Genomic DNA, 19,143 nt, shown 5'->3' on the forward strand with positions numbered 1-19,143 from the left:
TTCCTTTCTAATTTGGATGTCTTTTATTTATTTTTCTTGCCTGATTACCGTGGCCTGAACTTCCAGTGCAATACTGAATAGAAGTGGTGAGACCAGGCATCCTTCACTTTTTCCTGATCTTAGGGGAAAGCATTCGGTGTTTCACAATAACATTAGCTGGGAAGTTTTTGTAGTTGCCTTTTATCAGGTTGAGGAAATCCTCTTCTGTATTAGTTTCCTAGGGCTTCTGTAATTAAGTGTCACAATCCAGGTAGCTGGGTAGACAAAACTCATTGTCTCAGACTTCTGGAGGCTAGATCCAAAATCAAGATTCCAGCAGGCCATACTCCTGCTAAAACCTGTAGGGGAGAATTTTTCCTTGCCTCTTCCTTGCTTCTAATGATGGCTGTTAATCATTAGTTTTACTTGTCTTTGAACTGTAGCACTTTAATCTCTACCTGTAACATCATATGGTGTTTTTCCCGTGGTCAGTGCCCTTATGTGGCATTCTTCTCTCTGTGTATGCCTCTTTTCCTCTTCTTATAAAAATACCATCTTAACTTGACTGCATCTGCAAAGACTCTATTTCTACATAAGGTCACATTTGCAGGTACCTGGGCTCAGGCTTTTAGTATGTCTTTTGGGAGTGGGGGACACTATTCAATTTAAAATACCCTCTATTCTTCATTTGTTAAGTGTTCTCTATTTTTCAAGCTTGAAAGGGTTTTGTACGTTGTCACATGAATTTTCTATAATTATTGTGATGACCATATGATTTTTTGTCCTTTATTCTATTGTTATGGTATAATACATTGATTAAATTTTGGATGTCAAACCAACCTTATATTCCTGGGATAAATCTCACCTGGTTATGGTAGCAATCATGTTAATATGTTGTTGTATTAGGTTTGATAATTTTTTGAGGCTTTTCAAGTCTATTTTCATAAGGCATATTGCTGTAGCTTGTTTTCTTGTGATATCTTTGTCTGGTTAGGAAGTATTCCTTTCTCTTCTATTTTTTAGAAGAGTTGTTTATATGTTTGGTAGAATTCATCAGTGAAGACTTCTGGGTCTGAGCCTTTCACTGGGGGAAGTTTTTAATACCGATTCAATTTCTTGTTATAGATCTATCCAGGTTATTTGTTTGCTTAGTTGTTCATAATACCCTCTTTTAATTATTTTTATTTCTGTAATGTTGGTAGTAACACACCCTCTTTTTCTCTAAGATTAATAATTTGAACATTTCTTTCTTAACCAATCAGCTAAAACTTTGTCAATTTTGTTGACCTTTTCAAATAACAAAATTTCTAGATTTTGGTTTTGTTGATTTTTTCTATTATATTTTCTTCCTCTATTTGATTTTTTTCACACTAATTGTTATTACTTCCTGCTGCTTACTGTAGATTTACTTTTCTCTTCTTTTTCCAGTTTCTTAAGGTAGAAGCTTAGGCTATTGATTTGAGATCTTTTTCCTTTTTAAATATAGGTATTTATAGTTATACATTTCACTCTAAGCACTGCTTCAGCCTCCTCTCATAAGTTTTGGTATGTTGTATATTTATTTCCATTTATCTCAAGATATTTTTGTATTTTTTTATTTCTTCTTTGGCCTATTGGCTATTTAAGGGTGTGTTGTATAATTTTCTCATATTTATGAACTCCCAAATTTATTTCTGTTACTGATTTTTAATTTTACTCCATTATGGTCATAAAATCTGCATTGTATGATTTTAATCCCTTTGAATGTAGTGAGACTTATGTTATGACCTAGCATATGGCCTACCCTAGAGAATATTTCATGTACAGTTGAGAAGAATGAGTATTCTGCTATTATTGGATGAAATGTTGTATAGATATCTGTTAGGTCTTGTAAGTTTATAGTCTTTTTCAAGTGTCTATTTCCTTGTTAATTTGCCTAGTTGTTTTATCTATTATTAAAAGTGAGATGTTGAAGTCTCCAACTATTTTTGTTGAATTACCTAATTCTCCCTTCAATTCAGTCAGTTTTTGCTTTCTGTATTTCCTTAATTTTTTTTCTTTTTTTTCTTTGGATTGGATTATCCCATTTACCTATTTTCAAGTTTGCTGATTCTTTCTTTTGCCAGCTTGAATCTGATGTCAAGTGAAAAATTTAATTTCAGTTATTGTGCTTTCCAACTCCAGATATTCCACTGGGTTCTTATTTACAATTTCTATCCCTTTATTGATATTCTCTATTTGTTAAGATAAGCACAAGGGCTTCTAGAGTGCGCAAGAACATGTCAGAGATTGCCAAAATCTCCTATGGACATCTCATTCTCCAGAGCTTCATTGAAAGTTTTTCTCCAGATCTATGTTTACCTCAACTAGTATCACAGCCTTAGGATTCTGTTATGTTAAAGAATTGCTGCTAATTGATTTGGACCAACACCCTGGAGTTAGGGCTTTTCCTAGAAAGTTATCTCTAAGTCAGGCCAAATAAAGGCAAGGCCATGTATACAGGTTTATTCCAGGGAGCTGCAAGATAGGTCAAATAGTGGCAATGCTCTTGGAATAAAATTGGCCTTTTTGAAGAATTACGATACTGGTCTACACTCTCTGGTGGCTAAAAGGCTGCTAGTTTTCACAGCTACTATGGTTGCAAGGCTACTGATTTTCAAGGCTACGGTGGAGCTGGGAGAAAGTGACGGGAAAGGCCAACTTAAAAAGTCTCAAACTTTGCCATTTTTATTGAGGGTCAGCATTTCAAAAATTGTTGCCAGCCTTTGATTAATTCCCAGGGTTCAGAAAAGGTGATTTGGGGCCAGGCGTGTTGGCTCATGCCTGTATCCCAGCACTTTGAGAGGCTGAGGTGGGCGGATCACTCGAGGTCAGGAGTTTGAGAGCAGCCTGGCCAACATAGTGATACCCTGTCTCTACTAAAAACACAAGAAATAGTTGGGCATGGTGGAGCGTGCCATGGTGGAGTAGTTCCATCTACTTGGGATGCTGAGAGACTCACTTGATCACAAGAGGTTGCAGTGAGCCAAGATCATGCCACTGCACTCCAGCCTGGGTGACAGAGTGAGACTCCATCTCAAAAAAAAAAAAAAAAAAAAATTAAAAAATAGAAAAAAAAAGAAAAAGAAAAAAAAAGAAAAGAAATAAAGAAAGAAAAGATGATTTTGAAAATTTTTTGAGGAGCAGATTTACAGAGTTACCACATTATATTTTCAAGCATGGGATAAGTTAAATTGTGAAAAGAAAACTAGAGAAAATATGGTACAATCAAAGCATAAGTTATTCAAGGCTTGGTGACTCTGCATTAAATATTTATACAATATAATAGTTACCTGGGGAAGCTAGCCCATTACTACCTGTGATCTATCAGCAATGTAGAGAGCATTCTGTACGCTTTGAGAAGTTTAATAGTTTCATTCATACTTTAGGAGGAAAAGTACTATTGGGTTATTGATCTTTTCTCTTTAATCACATAGAAACTTTAGTGGAGAACAAAAGGGAATAAAGAAAATACATGAAGAAATGGTAGGTCCTGGCAAGAAGATTTCTAATAATGTTTTTCATTATTGTACCAGAAACTCAAACCTCAAACTACTAGTGTGGGTCAATTTGCTGATTCAATATTGTACAACTCCAAAAAATACACAAAATATATACAAGAAAAATTCAGTTTCCACTACTGTACATATTTTTATGGTGGATGAGATATCTGATACCATCAATCCTTCCACAAATCACTCAAAATGTAAAGCACTACTTCTATATTTGAAAAATGTCTCCCTTTTTAGTAAAATAATTTGAGATACTCGAATAGCTACCTTAGTTACTATATACAATAAGTTCAACTTTTAAAATTAATTATGTGATTATAGAATATCTGTGTTTCAAGTTTCCTAAAGAATGCCTTCAAAAACACAGAGATTTTGCTGCCTTGGAAATGTTTATTTAATAATTTGAAAATCATTGAATTTCTTGCTTCAGATAGTTTTAAATATTATATAGCCAAATCAGCCAGGCTCAAACAAGATTTCACTTCTCTATTGAATTCATGTACTCTCAGCTCAGCCAAGCACAAAACAGCTAATGCTGTCACGTTTGAAAAGCTTTTATACTGAATTTGACACAAAAGCAATCACAAAGCCAACAAAAAGGGAATTTTTCTTTCAAAAACAGAAAGGGGAAGAAATAAATGAAAACTCTCAGCCTGGGAAAATCTCTCTTGACACTGGAAAAGAAAGTTTAAAATGATCAAGAAGTAATTTTTCCAAAGAATCCATTGCCAAGTTTGGACCAATCTTAAAAGCCTAGGGAACAGGTTATGAACTCAACCAAGAATCTGCCAAATGAAATAAATCCTATGATGATCACTGTTGGCGGTTTTAGGTGCCAATGGCATACTATTTTTGCCTCTTGTGAAAGTTCTAAATGGCATCATCTCTCATAGGATTCTGTCATAGCCTACTGGCAAAGATTTTGATTAGAATGAAAATCTTGTATGTTTTTGCCTAACATCTGTCTTTCTATCTCAAAAGAACTTTATTGTTGTACCAGGTCCATAGAGAAGATAAAATTAAACCATGAAGCCATGTGGCTAACAAAATTGACTACTTTCTGACTTCATGTTTTTGTTTTAGAAAAATTAAGGGTGAAAGAAAACAATTATCAATATGTTATGGCCATCTCTTTAATGGCCTGCTAATTAATTGTTGATACTCTATGCCATCTGCATTCTGTTTTTCCACCAAATCAAGACTCTCCTGTTGCTGTTTCTTTCTACTCTGACCATGCTTTCAAGATAAACTTCTTCCATATGACATCTCCGATTTTATTTCTGTTTTGTGAATCGGTTGTTATTGTCCCCATTTACTCTCCACACTCTCTCTCTCTCTCTCTCTCTCTTTATTTTTGAGATGGAGTCTTGCTCTGTCGCCTAGGCTGGAGTGCAGTGGCGTGATCTCGGCTCACTGCAACCTCCGCCTCCCGGGTTCAAGCGATTCCCCTGCCTTAGCCTCCCAAGTAGCTGGGACTACAGGCATGCAACACCACGCCAGGCTAATTTTTGTATTTTTAGTAGAGACGGGGTTTCATCATGTTGGTCAGGCCGGTCTCAAACTCCTGACCTCGTGATCTGCTCGGCTCAGTCTCCCAAAGTGCTGGGATTACAGGCATGAGCCACCGCACCCGGCCTCGCCACTCTTTTTTTCTAAATAAGAGGAGGAGTTTTTTCTAAATGTCAGAGCAGCAAGGAAATAAAGATGGAAATTAATGAAATAATATAAAGAATTTAAAATGATAATTATTAAAAGATGTTTAACAACATTGATAAATATTTATGCAATAATATTAAGTTTACAAATCAGAATTTAAAATTTAATTTACATTGTGTAGACAATTAAAATATATGTAGATAAGAACTAGAAGAGATTATCAATAAAGATTAGCAATTATGAATCATTAACGTATCAAGATTTTTGGTAATTTTCTTTTTAGGTTCAGGTATGGTGACTGGCTCAAATTTTAAGAGTATAACAGTGTTGGTGGTTGGGTTTGAAGCATTTCATTGTTGCTCACTAGTGAGAGTTAGGGTGGTCATCACTGAGGTGCTGCAAAGGAGGCTGGCTGCTGTAATCATAGCTCTCCAAGGCTGTAGACATAGCTTCGTGATTGCCTTGTGAGACTCACAGACTCTCTTGTTAATCTTAGGCACACAGACTCAGAATGAACTTACGGAGCAAGGGGGTGTTGCTTTAGTCATTTAATGCCTCCTCCTGTCTATTTTCACACTTTTTTCCTAAAAGAAAATTGTAAGTAATAAGCCAGCTAATATCACTTAGTAGTGATGACACATTCGATGTAAAGACCAGATATCCATTTTATTTGCTCCCTACCTTTTAGAAGAATTAAACATTGTCATTTCAGTAAAAATGAAATGGAGTTTGCAATTACTGTTTTACTTTTTCATCTAAGAATATAAATTTTTTTTCCCAGTATACTATTTCATTGATTTCATTTTCTACCTGTTGGTTTATCAGTAATGTAATATAATCTTATTTGTCAATAATAATTACATAAGTATTTTTCGGATTTGTATGAGGTTTTCTTGCTTTGTTTTAGCCACGTAGACAAGTGGAAGAGAAAGCCTGTGATGTGACCTACAAGAGTAACTGCTATGCATTCACATCACAACTCTATCACTTTCAAAAGAAGATTCTGAACTTCTCTAGCCTTCAGTTTTCTTATCTGAAAACTAAGAATAATCAGAGTACTTTTCAAAGAGAGTTTTTGAAAGCATGAAATAAACCAATATATGTAAAGTGACTAGCATACTTTTTGACACACAGCAAGCATTCACTAAAAGTTATTATTAACATTAGGATTACTTTAATTTTAGCATACATCATTCAAGAAATGAAGGAAAAAATTACAGCTTTGGCCATCTTTATCTGTATCGTGAACTTACATTGAATCTGCAGTAATATATATCATTAAATTCCTAAACACAGAACACAAACAAAAAATGTCAATCTCTATAGATAGTGGCCGAGCCATTTTTATGATGTAGTTTTAGACCATTCCAAAGCATTTTTTTAAATTTCAAAAGTTTGACAAAGGATAGCAATTATAATACAATTCTGGTTTTATTTTAGGTGTTTAAAACATCTTACATGTTTTGACAATGCAATTGTTTTGTTTTCTACTTTCATATTTCCTTCTGCAGGTATTTTTGTCTCTTATTTAAAGCTACTTGCTCTTCTAAGGGCAATTAAACCCTAATCATTCTTACTATCACTTTAGAATTTTCTTAGATTAAATTTATTTCTCATTTGCCAACTACCAGAGTCCTCTTGTTGTAGTCAAATCTATCACTATATGCCTCTCATCTCTCCTTCTTCTCGTCTAACTCAAGGATCCAGTCCAAACTTCGTATTTTCTGCTTATAACTTCTTACCAGTTAAGTACTTTGGTTTGTGATCCAATAGATTCATAGTATCCCAAACTTATAGAGAAGAAAAAGAAGTAGCATAAATAATATGCTGACTACCTCATCGATATGACTAGAGCTTTCAAGAATAACCACGATTCTATATATTACATAGTCAGACCAGGAATTAGGAAAATGACCATTGGAAATTCCTAATTCATCTATGCTCATCCATTGAAAAAACTATTAGTGGTAACATGTGTCTCTTGAAAGAATTTTTATTCACCTAGATTTTGACTCCAACAGAGCTAATGATAAGGCTGTAAAATTCTATGTGGCTTTCTAACATTCTCATCATATAAACTAAGACCTTGTCCTCGTAGCAGCTCAGGTCCCTTTGATAAAATAGCTATGACAGAGATTGGCTAAAAGCTCACTAATTCCATTAACTCTTCCTGAAATTAAATCAAGAACAAGTTCTGTGTGATGGGACGTGGCAGAAGTGGTATACATAATTTCCAGGCCTGGCCATAAAACTCCATGGATTGACTGACCACATTCTCTCTTCCTTTTCTGCAGTGGCCTTTGGCAGTGTGTTAAAAATGACAGTGTCACAAAATTGGAAAAGTCTGGGTTTCCAAGTGACCATGTTGGGGGACAGCTCCTAAGAATGGCTTGTCAACCTCTGCTGGACTATGATATAAATAAGAAAGCAGTCTTTATTGTATTACACTATTGAGATTTCAGAGTTCATTTCTTACTATAGTTTAGCATAGTCTAACCTGACTAATTTGGAAATGGAGGTCATTTCATCCAAGAAAACAATATGATTTCCTTCTTAGATGACATAACCAATTTAAGAATCAGATACTGGTTTAGCAAAAGGCCTTTTCTGTCAGATAAAATATCTACAGAGGGTTTTGATCAAGTGCCCAATCTGATCAACTTCCTAACATATTACTTCCCTGCTCAAAATACCCTAAAGCCTAACCATTGTTTAACATTTAAGGGCTTTTCAAACTGACCAGTAAATACTAAGTTTGAAGGAATTAAATGCATGCAAAGCACTATGCATGCTGCTTGATAAAACATAGTTATTAAGCAATTTTCTTCCTTTTCCTTTTCTTTTTTTTTTTTATCCTGAGGAATTATAGACTACTAAGCAGACAGATATTTGAGGAGATTTCAGAGGAAAGAGAAAGAAGGGAAGAATGAGCTGAGCAGGAGGTAAGAGAATGGGGGGAGAAAGTGAGAGTACTCCTTATTTCTGCCCAATCCTTATACCCACCCACCCCCATTTCTTGATCCAGGGCCTCCAAATAAGATATGAAAGAGTAGACCTGTTACTTTTTCTAGGAAGGAATTAAGCCCGAATGGTTGACTTCATGCAACTACATAAGTACGTATACCAATTTTGAAATGATCTTAAAAGATGGTGCAATAGAAAACCAGTCCACTATATCCAGATTACTAAACAATATTAACTTTAAGATTGACATTAGCTGTCAATTTTCCTCTATTCCCTACCTTGACTCAAAAGTTTACTGGCTAGGCATGGTAGCTCATGCCTGTAATCCTAGTGCTTTGGAGGTCAAGGCAGGAGAATTGCTTGAGGCCAAGAGTTCAAGAACCCATCTCTACAGAAAATAAAAATTTCTAAAAAATTAGCCAGGCATGGTGGTACACGCCTGTCGTCCCAGCTACTAGGGAGGCTGAGGCAGGAGGATTGCTTGAGCCCCAGAGTTCAATGCTTAGTGAGCTATGATTATGCCACTGCACTTTAGCCTGGGTGACAGTGAGACTCTGTCTCTAAGACAATAAATATAAAAAGTCTACTGTTCATTTCAGCTTTAATGTGAGTTTCTGTTAATAAATTTACATTAAACATCATTAAATTACAATCCATGGTATAATTTTTATCAAGTGTAACCAGTATTTTATTTTAAAAAGGTATCTTTGATACTAACCTTGGTTTCTGTGATTTTCTTTTGGATTGCATCTATTGTATAGGGACCCTCCTTCCATGACTCAAGCTTGGCTCTGGCCTGTCCTAAGACCTGCTCAGCTTCCTCCTTAGCTTCCAGCCATTGTGTTGAATCCTTTAACATTTCATTCAACTGTTGCCTCCGGTTCTGAAGGTGTTCTTGTACTTCATCCCACTGATTCTGAATTCTTTCAACTGGAATAAAAGGAAAAATAAATATATAGTAGTAAATGCTAGTCTGGAGAAGACATTTTAAATGTACCTTCCAAACATTATTTCACATTTATGTTGCTTATTTAAAAAATTATGCATTGTGTTATGGCTAGGATGATGAAAAACATGATTCCTTACATTTTTGATGGCAAATACTAGTTTCTGTTAAATTATTTTCCTGAAGGTGACATAGAAATCAACATAAATATAAAATTTTAACTCAATTCTTGATCCCTAGAACCAAATATGAATCATCTTTTAGGAAAGTACTACAGCAGAATATCCATATCCCCTTATCCTTGCCACTTCAGCACCCATCAGCCTGATTTCCCAGTGCCAGCATTGGCATTTCATTGCCTGAAGGCTGTCTGTTGCCACAAGAGTTTGCTTTGCCATCCATGTGGCAGGCTAGACATACCAGGCAATTGATGCCTCCCCTCCAGCCCCCAGAGGCAGCCTGTAAATAATGACTAATTGTAGGAATTGGGATATTGATACACTAGCTCCCTTGATGCTAGGGGAAATAACTCTGAGGCATGTATTTTACAAGGGTTTCAGAGTTTCCCAAGGGATAAAGCTCCAGTGGCCCACAACAGTAGCTGGCTTGAAAATGCACCACTCTTTACTGGCTGCCTTGCCTTACCTGTCTCATTTTTCCCCTCTTCTACTGATTTATTTACTTTGCAAATAAATCACTTGCTCTTAAAATAAATAATGTAATCCTGTTTATTTTAATACTTTTCCAAGGGTCTTCTGCTGAGTGAACCCAAGGGAAGATAAGTGTATTAGAAACTTCTTTTTTTTTTTTTTTTTTTTTTTGAGATGGAGTTTTGCTCTTGTAACCCAGGCTGGAGTACAATGGTGCAATCTTGGCTCACTGCAACCTCTGCCTCCCGGGTTCAAGCTATCCTCCTGTCTCAGCCTCCTGAGTAGCAGGAACTACAGGCGCGTGCCATCATGCCCAGCTTTTTTTTTTTTTTGTATTTTTAATAGAGACAGGATTTCACCATGTTGGCCGGGCTGGTTTTGAACTCCTGACCTCAGGTGATCCACCTACCTCGGCCTCCCAAAGTGCTGAGATTACAGGTGTGAGCCACAGCACCCAGCCAACTTTTTTTTAACAATACCTAAGAATTCACGCTGGGTACATTTTGTAAGACTGGCTTATATTGAAGCCATCATTGGTATCACTGGAAGTGTAAGAGGGAGGTGCTGTATAGATTCTACTCTGAAACATGTTCTTTTCGAATATTAAACACGATTACATTATTTTTGCTATACAATTTCTCTAAGCTGGATTTATGAAATAAAAATAATACAGAAAACAAGTAATAAAATCTCCATCTCATTTATCCCTTAAGCATGAAACCTGACAGACATTCGAGATTCTTTCCTAAGTGTCACCCAACATCTCATATAATTAGTTACAAATTTCTTTCATATACAACTTCTTTCCTCTTTCTATTGGCACTGCAAACCTCTATCATTTTTTGCCCTCACATCCATAAGAGGCTCTATATCATCCTCCCAGACCTAAATCTCTGTTTTAGAATGAAATTCTACCCTATAGAAAGATTAAAACTAATATAAATCTGATCACTGCACTCCCTCATAAAAAAAAAACCCCTTCAATATTTCCACACTGTCTTCTGGAATATTTTAGCTGGACATACATGTTCTTCTGTGATTTTGCCTAGGTAATCTGGAGGTTTATCTACAAAGGAACAAGTCACAAGATAATCAGGATATAAGAAACCATCACAGATAATACAAGAACCTTGCAGCAGTAAAGCTGTTACTACATCTAGGCCCAAGGGATGAGGGGAGGGAAAAGTGGCCAGAAGCAGAGAATCGTAATGAGAAACCACTTTGAGAAGAGCAATAACCTTTTGTCAAGGGACATAGTCAGCCTGTGGCAACCTCAAAGGGAAGGAATTAGGAGAATAAATATCTTGACCTCACTTTACTTCCTGTCTTCAATTTCCTTCTAGGGCTCTTGGGTGCCTAAACCAACTGGAATCCAAAGGGCATGGGAGTCCAATGATGACACAAGTCAGCCTCCCAGAATAAAGAGCAAGGGAGAGAAGGTCAAAGAATGGGTACAGTTGGACAAACAAAATGTATATGGCACAGAACTATAAAACTATGCTTCTTATTTTGTTATGTAAGTAAAGTCCTTTTTAATTAACCCTATTGCATCCACAAAGTTATATGAAGTTATAAGTTAAAGAAATACTTGAGATGGCCAGGTGCGGTGGCTCATGCCTGTAATCCCAGCACTTTGGGAGGCCAAAGCGGGTGGATCACAAGGTCAAGAGTTCGAGACCAGCTTGACCAACATGATGAAACCCCATCTCTACTAAAAATACAAAATTTAACACATGCCTATAATCCCAGCTACTCAGGAGGCTGAGGCAGGAGAATCACTTGAACCTGGGAGGCGGAAGTTGCAGTGAGCTGAGATCATGCTGCTGCACTCCAGTCTGGGTGACAGAGCAAGACTCCATCTCAAAAATAAATAAATAAATACTTGAGATAGTTTGTAAATAAGCATCAGGATTAGATAGACTCCACAAAACTAGTAATTGTGACATGAAATCAAAAACAAAGTCCCCAGAATAATTAAAACTGAGTAAGTGGCACACATTATAGACTACTGTTGTTTTTTTTTTTTTTAAATCAGGTTTATTTCTGTTTGGATGTTTGCTATGTATTGCAAAACTAGTCGACAGAGAAATAAAAAGCAAAGCCTCAAATGCCAGTGCATTCTCATTTATATGGCACATAGACTGAGCCCAACACAGGGCTGGGAATGGACTCTTGGTAAATACAACATATAGAGAATAAATAAAACACAAAGAGCAAATAAGATGAATGAAAGACTAGAGAAGGAAGAGGAATATCAAGAAAGTATACTATTATAGAACATGGAAAAGAAAGATTTTGGGAGACACAAAACAATGGCGTTCAAAGATTAGAGAGAGACTTATGGTTAAACAGAGGTTGACACGTTAACTGAAGTTGCAATATAACATGTCGACTAGTTTTGCAATGCATAGCAAATACCCAAACAGAAATAAACCTGATTTAAAAAAAACAGTAGTCTATAATGTGTGCCACTTACTCAGTTTTAATTATTCTGGGGACCATGTTTTTGATTTCATGTTGTATTGTTGCAATTATCCTCATTTAACAGATGAGGAAATAAAGACAGTGTTAAATAACTGGTCTAAGGTCATATAGATAGTGACTGTTGGAGCCAATACTTGGATTCAAGAAGTTAGACCCCCGAAGCCCATGTCAAAAGTATCCATTGGCTTTGGTCATATGGAATTCCCTGAAGACCATACACAAAATGACTTCAGTGCAGTGGTAGAAATCTTATTGTAGGAGATTAACAAATATCTATGAAAAAGTAAAGACAGTAAATTGTAGACTATCCAACCATAGATCATTATAAGTAGGAAGTCAGAGGGGAGTTTGGTGTCAAGAGAAGTTTTCTTCCAAATATGGAAAACTTGTGTATTAATATAGGTATTGATGGGGGAAAATGGTCAAAAGACAAAGATGATGCCAGATGGAAGAAAAGTCCCTGAGAAGGTGAGTGTATTGAACATTAACTAACTACCTCCTTCTCCTGTGTTTCCCCTGTTACTTTTCCATTTGTGCAGTCTCCCTACAATAGACCTCTCTTTGCTCTGTGGATGGTGTGTACTTAGTTTTAACTCATCTCCCTGGTTTTAGTGGTTAATTGAAAAATGGACTTATGGTTCCAAGTAAGGTCAATCAGAACCAATGAAACAACTCTAGGATTGTTGTTGTTGTTGTTGTTTGTGATTCTAAAAGAGAAAACCCATTGTTCCCTGTTTAAGATGGATGAGAAAGCATGTAGTTCTTCAGTATCCTGATATCCATCTTAGAACAATTAAGAGGAATTAAACAGAACAAATACTGGGGAGCAGAACCATGCAACGGAGAAGGAAAACTAGAATCTGGTCACACTATTTAATTCCTGACACAAGCCTTGCCTACCTTTCAACTGTTTAATGACACTGATCAATACATTTCTTCTGAGTAAGTCTAAGCTACTTTGAAATGGATTTTCCATTACTACAATGTACGAGTTCTAACTTATAGAGAGAGACAAACTCTTTTGATGTAAACAAAGGTCTTCTAGGAATTGTACAAGAATCACTGGAATTATACATGGGGATAGCTTTCAAATATAAAAGTTTAAAAGAGGACTTTGATCCTGCTTAAAAAGTAGCTTTAACTAGGGTATCTAGATAAATACACTTAATGCTTATATCACCTTGGAGGAGGTCCTACATAAAAAATTTCCAAAGCCTATAGAACGAAAACTTACCAAAAACATTATGGCATTTAGACAACATTATTCTGTGAGCCTTATGGGTAGGAAGGGATTTTTGCCACCATATGCTTACCTCTTTCTATTCAATTTCTTTATATTATAAATACATAAATGAAATTGACACTCAAAAAAAGAGACGTCTGGAGGCGAAATTATCCCAGGACATTCACATATAGGGTGGCCTTGCCTGGTTACATCCATGATTTAAGATATATTCTATTCTTTTTCCCTTTTAAGTAGATCTTTGATAATGGAACACGCACTCAAATGTCATCATCACATATAAAGACTTCCCCTGCTTTCTTATGCAGTCATTTTCTCTCACCATAGTACTCCAATAACACTTTGTTAAGATTTTGAAACTTGTACCGTGTACTACTATGATTTACATTTTTACATTTTACATTTCTGTCTCTGATTCTAGACAGTGTCCTTGCCTCAAAGGCAAGGACATAATCTGTAGAAGATGCTGTCGGGGCCCATCTATCTGCCGTTGGCACTCATCATTCAGGTATATGCCAGCAGGGTCCTAGTACAAGCATTTGCCCTACTGCAAACCTGAGAGATTTTCCTCAGTTTGCTAGGTGCATTGGCCAGAAGTGCTGGAAAGTTAATGTACCAGGCAGCATTTAGCCAATGATGGATAAGAGTCGGAATAGTTAACCCTGGTTCCTTGCCCTTACCCGCTTGTGGCTGACAACTTTGAGGCCTGTTGTTTGTTTGTTTGTTTGTTTACTATCTCCCAGAGATCCTTCATCAGGATCAAACCCCGTGGCCCAAAGCAATAACTTGCTCCATAACTGGCTTAATTATTGGCTTCTTCCATTTCTTATCTCATTGTCCCACTCTCCTACTGGTACTTCCCGGGATCACATTACAAACAAACCACTTTCACCATTAATCATTGTTTAAAGGTCCGTTTCTGAAAGAAGCTAGCCTAAGTTAGTATTTTATCCATTAAAAAAAATCCTTTTCTGGCAAAGTGGAAGAAGCTAGAAAATAAAAATAAAGTAAAAAGTAAAAATCAAAAACATCCTTAATGTACAAACTAGTGTTCGGCATTTGGAATACCTTCAATAAATGTCTGTCAAATGAGTTGTATATGTAGATTATTTCCATTATCCCCACTTTCTCTTTATAATGATATAAAAATGCCATTTGTAAAGTTAACCTTTGCCCAGCATCTTCAGTCTTTCTTCTTAAGTAACCACTATTTGTTTGTCGCATTTCAAGTTTTCATAATTTGAAAATGGACTCAAGACTTTCACATTTCCTTCCTTATTTTCCTCTCACTCTCCTGCTCATGATCTCTATTCCAGGGAAACAAATGTCCTCTGAATTTCCTTTGTTTCTTATTTAATGCCCTTGTATCAACCACACTTGTTTGTATAAAACATCTTTAATGTCATGTTTACTTGCAGAATATCTGTGCCTTATATAAAATCCATAAATTAAAAGATATGGGAGGGTCAAAGAATTCTGTAAGCCAAAACTAACCAATGACCTCTCTTTCCCTAACTTTCTTAAAATAACTATAGGTTAGAGAGAATCTGTTGGCATATCATATTGCCTGTGTCTATCTTCTTAATCAAATTGTAGATAAATAATTTAGAAACGTCCCTCTATATATTGAAGCCAGTGGATTAGGGTCTCCCACATGACCTAGGGAGACACCAGCTGGCATGGATAAGGGAGTGGTTGCACCATACCTCTCCTACTCCCAGCAGTGAAGCTTGCAGCAACAAAAGTGACTCCTTACTTCTCCTTAAGGAGAAGAGAGCAAAGAGTAAAGAAGACTTTGTCTTGCATCTTGGATATCAGCTCAGCCACAGTAGGATAGGGCATGGGCAGAGTCATGAGGCCCCCATTCCAGGCCCCAGTTACTGGATAACATTTCTAGACATACCCGGGGCCAAAAGGGAATCTGCTACCTTGAAGGGAAGGACCCAGTTCTATCAGGATTCATCAGCAACTAACGAAAGAGGCCTTGAACCTTGAATAACCAGTTGCAATACCCAGGGAGTACACTGTGGGACTCGAACTCTGCGATGTGCTGGCTTCATAGGTCACCCAGCAAATTCCCAGCTGTCGTGGCTATGGTGAAAGACCCCTTCTGTTTGAGAAAAGTAGACAGAAAAGTAAAAGGGACTTTGCCTTGCCCCAAAGGCATAGAGTGGTTGAGTGGATTAATGACAACAACAAAAAACAAGACCCAAATATGTGCTGCCTACAAGTGGCTCATTTCACCTTAAAGGACATGCATAGACTGAAAGTAAAGGGATGAAAAAAGATATTCCATGTACATGAGAACAAAAAGAGAGCAGGTGTAGTTACACTTATCTTAGGCAAAATAATCTTTAGGTCAAATCTGTTAAAAGAGACAAAGAAGGTCATTATGTATTGATAAAGGTTATTTCATCAAGAGGACATAACAAGTATAAGTATATATGCATCCCAAATCGAAGCACCTAAATATATAAAGCAAACATTAAGGGATCTGAAGGGAAACATAGCCTATAACATAATAATAGTAGGCAATTTCAATATTCCACTTTAAGCAATAGACAGAAAAATTCATAAGAAAACATTGACCTTGAATGACACTTTAGACAAAATGGACCTAAAAGACATATACAGAACATTCTGCCCTGAACAGCAGGAAAATACAGATTCTTCTCAAGTACACATGTAACATTCTCCAGGATAGATCATATGTTAGGCCACAAACAAGTCTCAACAAATTTAAGAGAACCAAAATCATATCATGTATCTTTTCTGATCACAATATAAAATTGGAACTCAATAAAATGAGAAATCATATAAAATTAAGAAATATGTGGAAACTAAACAATATGCTCCTAAACAACTATTGGGTCAAAAGAAGAAATTAAAGAGGAAATTTTAAAAAAATCTTGACACAAACAGAAATGAAAACGCAACAAAGAAAAACTTCTGGGTGTAGCAAAAGCAGTGCTGAGAGGGAAGTTTATATCAATAAATTCCTACATCAAAAAAGAAGAAATATCTCAAATGAAATAACTAACATTATACCTCAGGGAACTAGAAAAAGAAGAATGAATTAAGCCCAAAGTTAGCAGAAAGAAGAAAATAACAAAGATCAGAGCAGAAATAAATGAAATAGAGACTAGAGAAACAATATTAAAAAATCATTAAAACTAAGAGTTGGTTTTTTGAAAAGCTAAACAAAATTGACAAATCCTTAGCTAGACTAAGAATGAAGAGAGCAGGCTCAAATAAATCAAATCAGAAATCAAAGAGAAGACACTATGACTGATAACACAGAAATACAAAGGATGGTAAGAGACTACAATGAACAATTATATACCAACAAATTGGACATCCTAACAGAAATGGATGAATTCTTAGAAATACATAATCTACCAAAGCTGAATAACGAAAATTGGAAATCTGAAAAGACCAATAACAGTTAAGGAAACAGTTAAGGAGATTGCATCAGTATTTAAAAGTTCTCACATCAAAGGAAAGTGCGAGACCAGATGGCTTCATAGGAGAATTCTACAAACATTTAAAGAAGACCTAATATAAATCTTCCTCAAACTCTTTTGGAAAACTAAAGAGGAAGGGATTCTTCCAAATTTATTTACAAGGCCAGCAATACCCTGATTCTAAAGCCAGACAAAGACACTACAAAGAAAGAAAACTATAGGCCAATATCACAAATGAACTTAGATGCAAAAATTCTCAATGAAATACTAGTGAACCATATTTAATACTTTATTAGAAGGGTTATTCACCATGACCAAGAGAGATTTATCCCTGGGATAGAAGGTTGTTTCAATATATGCAAATTAATAAATGTGATTCAACATATAACAGAATGAAGTACAAAAACCATATGATCATTTTAATAAACGCAGAAAGAGCATTTGACAAAATTCAACATCCTTTCATGAGAAAAACTCTTAGCAAATTAAGTATAGAAGAAATGTTCTTCAAAAGAATAAAAGCCATAAATCACAAGCCCACAGCTAACATCATGCACAACAGTAAAAAGTAGAAGGCTTTTTCTCTAAGATCAGGAGCAAGACAAAGATGCCCACTTTCACCACCCTTGTTTAACTTAGTACTGGGAGTCCTAGCCAGAGCAATTAGGCAGGAGAAAGAAATAAAAGGCAACCAAACTGAAAAGGATGAAGTAAAATTGCCCCTTCTTGCTGATGATATAATCTTATACAGAAAATCCTAAGGACTCCACTGAAAACTGTTAGAATTCATACACAAGTTTAATCAAGTTGCAGGATACAAAATCAACTTACAAAAATCAGTAGCAATAACAATTGTTATTGTTTGTACAATAACAACAAATTGTCTAAAATAGAAATTAAGGAAACAATCCCACTTAGTGGGAAAGATCTGTATGTTGAAACTATAAAACACTGATGAAAGAAATTGAAGATGACACAAATAAATGGAAATATTTTTATGATCATAAATTGGAAGAATATTGTTAAAATGTCCATACTACATAAAGCAATCTAAAGATTCAACACAATACCTAACAAAATCTTTATATCATTCTTTATAGATTAAAAAAAAAAATCCTAAAATTTGCATGGAACCACAAAAGACCCTGGATAGCCGAAGCTATCTTTACTAAAAAGAATAAAACTGAAAGTATCTCACTATTGGATTTCAAAATGTATTACAAAGCTATAATAATCAAAACAGCATGGCAAGTACACAAAAACAGACCAATGGAATAAGGCAGAGAGGACTAAAATAAACCTACACACTTTTGATAGATTGATTTTTGACAAAGGTAACAAGAACACACAATAGGGAAAGGACAGTCTCTTCAATAAACGGTATTGGGAAAACTGAATGTTCACATACAGAAGAATGAAACTGGACCCTTATCTCACCCCAATACAAGAATCAACTCAAAATGGTTTAAAGTCTTAAATGTAAGACCTGAAACTAAAAACTACAAAAACATAAGAGAAAACCTCCATGACATTGGTCTAGACAGTGGTTTCTTGCATATGACCCCCAAAACACAGTCAATCAAAACAAAAATTGACAAATAAGATTACATCAAACTAAAAAGCTTTGCACAGCAAAGGGAACAATTAATAGAATAAAGAGACAACCCTCAGATTGGGAGAAGATATTTGCAAATCATACATTAGATAAGGTGCTAATATCCAAAATATACAAGGAACTCAAGCTACTCAATAACAAGAAAACAAATAACTCTAATAAAAAATGGGCAAAAATATGAATAGACATTTCTCAAAAGAAGACAAACAGCATATATATAGATATATATAATACTCAACATCTCTAATCATCAAAAAATGCAAATTAAAATCACAATGAGATATCACCTCATGCCTTTTGGATTGACTATTATCAAAAAGATGAAAGATAACAAATGTTGATGGGGCTATGGAGAATAAGGAAACCTTATCCACTCTTGGTAGTATTGTAAATTAGTAACGGCCTCCATAAAGACAGTATGAATGTTCCTCAAAATAATAAAAGTAGAATGACCATATGTTCCAGAAATCCCACTTCTGGGCACATACTCAAAAGAAAAGAAGGGAGTATATTGAAGAGCTATCTGCACTCTCATATTGTTGTAGCACTGTTCACAACAGGCAAGACTTGGAAGCAAGCTAACTGTCCATCAACATGCAAATAGATAAAGAA

General features: G+C 35.7%; 1 protein-coding gene across 15 annotated transcripts in view; it reads right to left on the reverse strand.

Annotated features, from left to right (window-relative positions):
* Positions 1-19,143, reverse strand: part of DMD (dystrophin) — a 2,269,491-nt gene that overhangs the window by 578,125 nt on the left and 1,672,223 nt on the right. For all 15 annotated transcript variants that reach the window (XM_050777140.1, XM_050777144.1, XM_050777148.1 and 12 more), the window contains one exon: positions 8,848-9,059. In XM_050777140.1, the coding sequence (XP_050633097.1) occupies positions 8,848-9,059 (212 nt within the window). The remainder of the gene's footprint in view (positions 1-8,847; positions 9,060-19,143) is intronic.

The sequence above is a fragment of the Macaca thibetana genome, chromosome X, assembly GCF_024542745.1.
Source record: "Macaca thibetana thibetana isolate TM-01 chromosome X, ASM2454274v1, whole genome shotgun sequence".
Taxonomy (NCBI): domain Eukaryota; kingdom Metazoa; phylum Chordata; class Mammalia; order Primates; family Cercopithecidae; genus Macaca; species Macaca thibetana.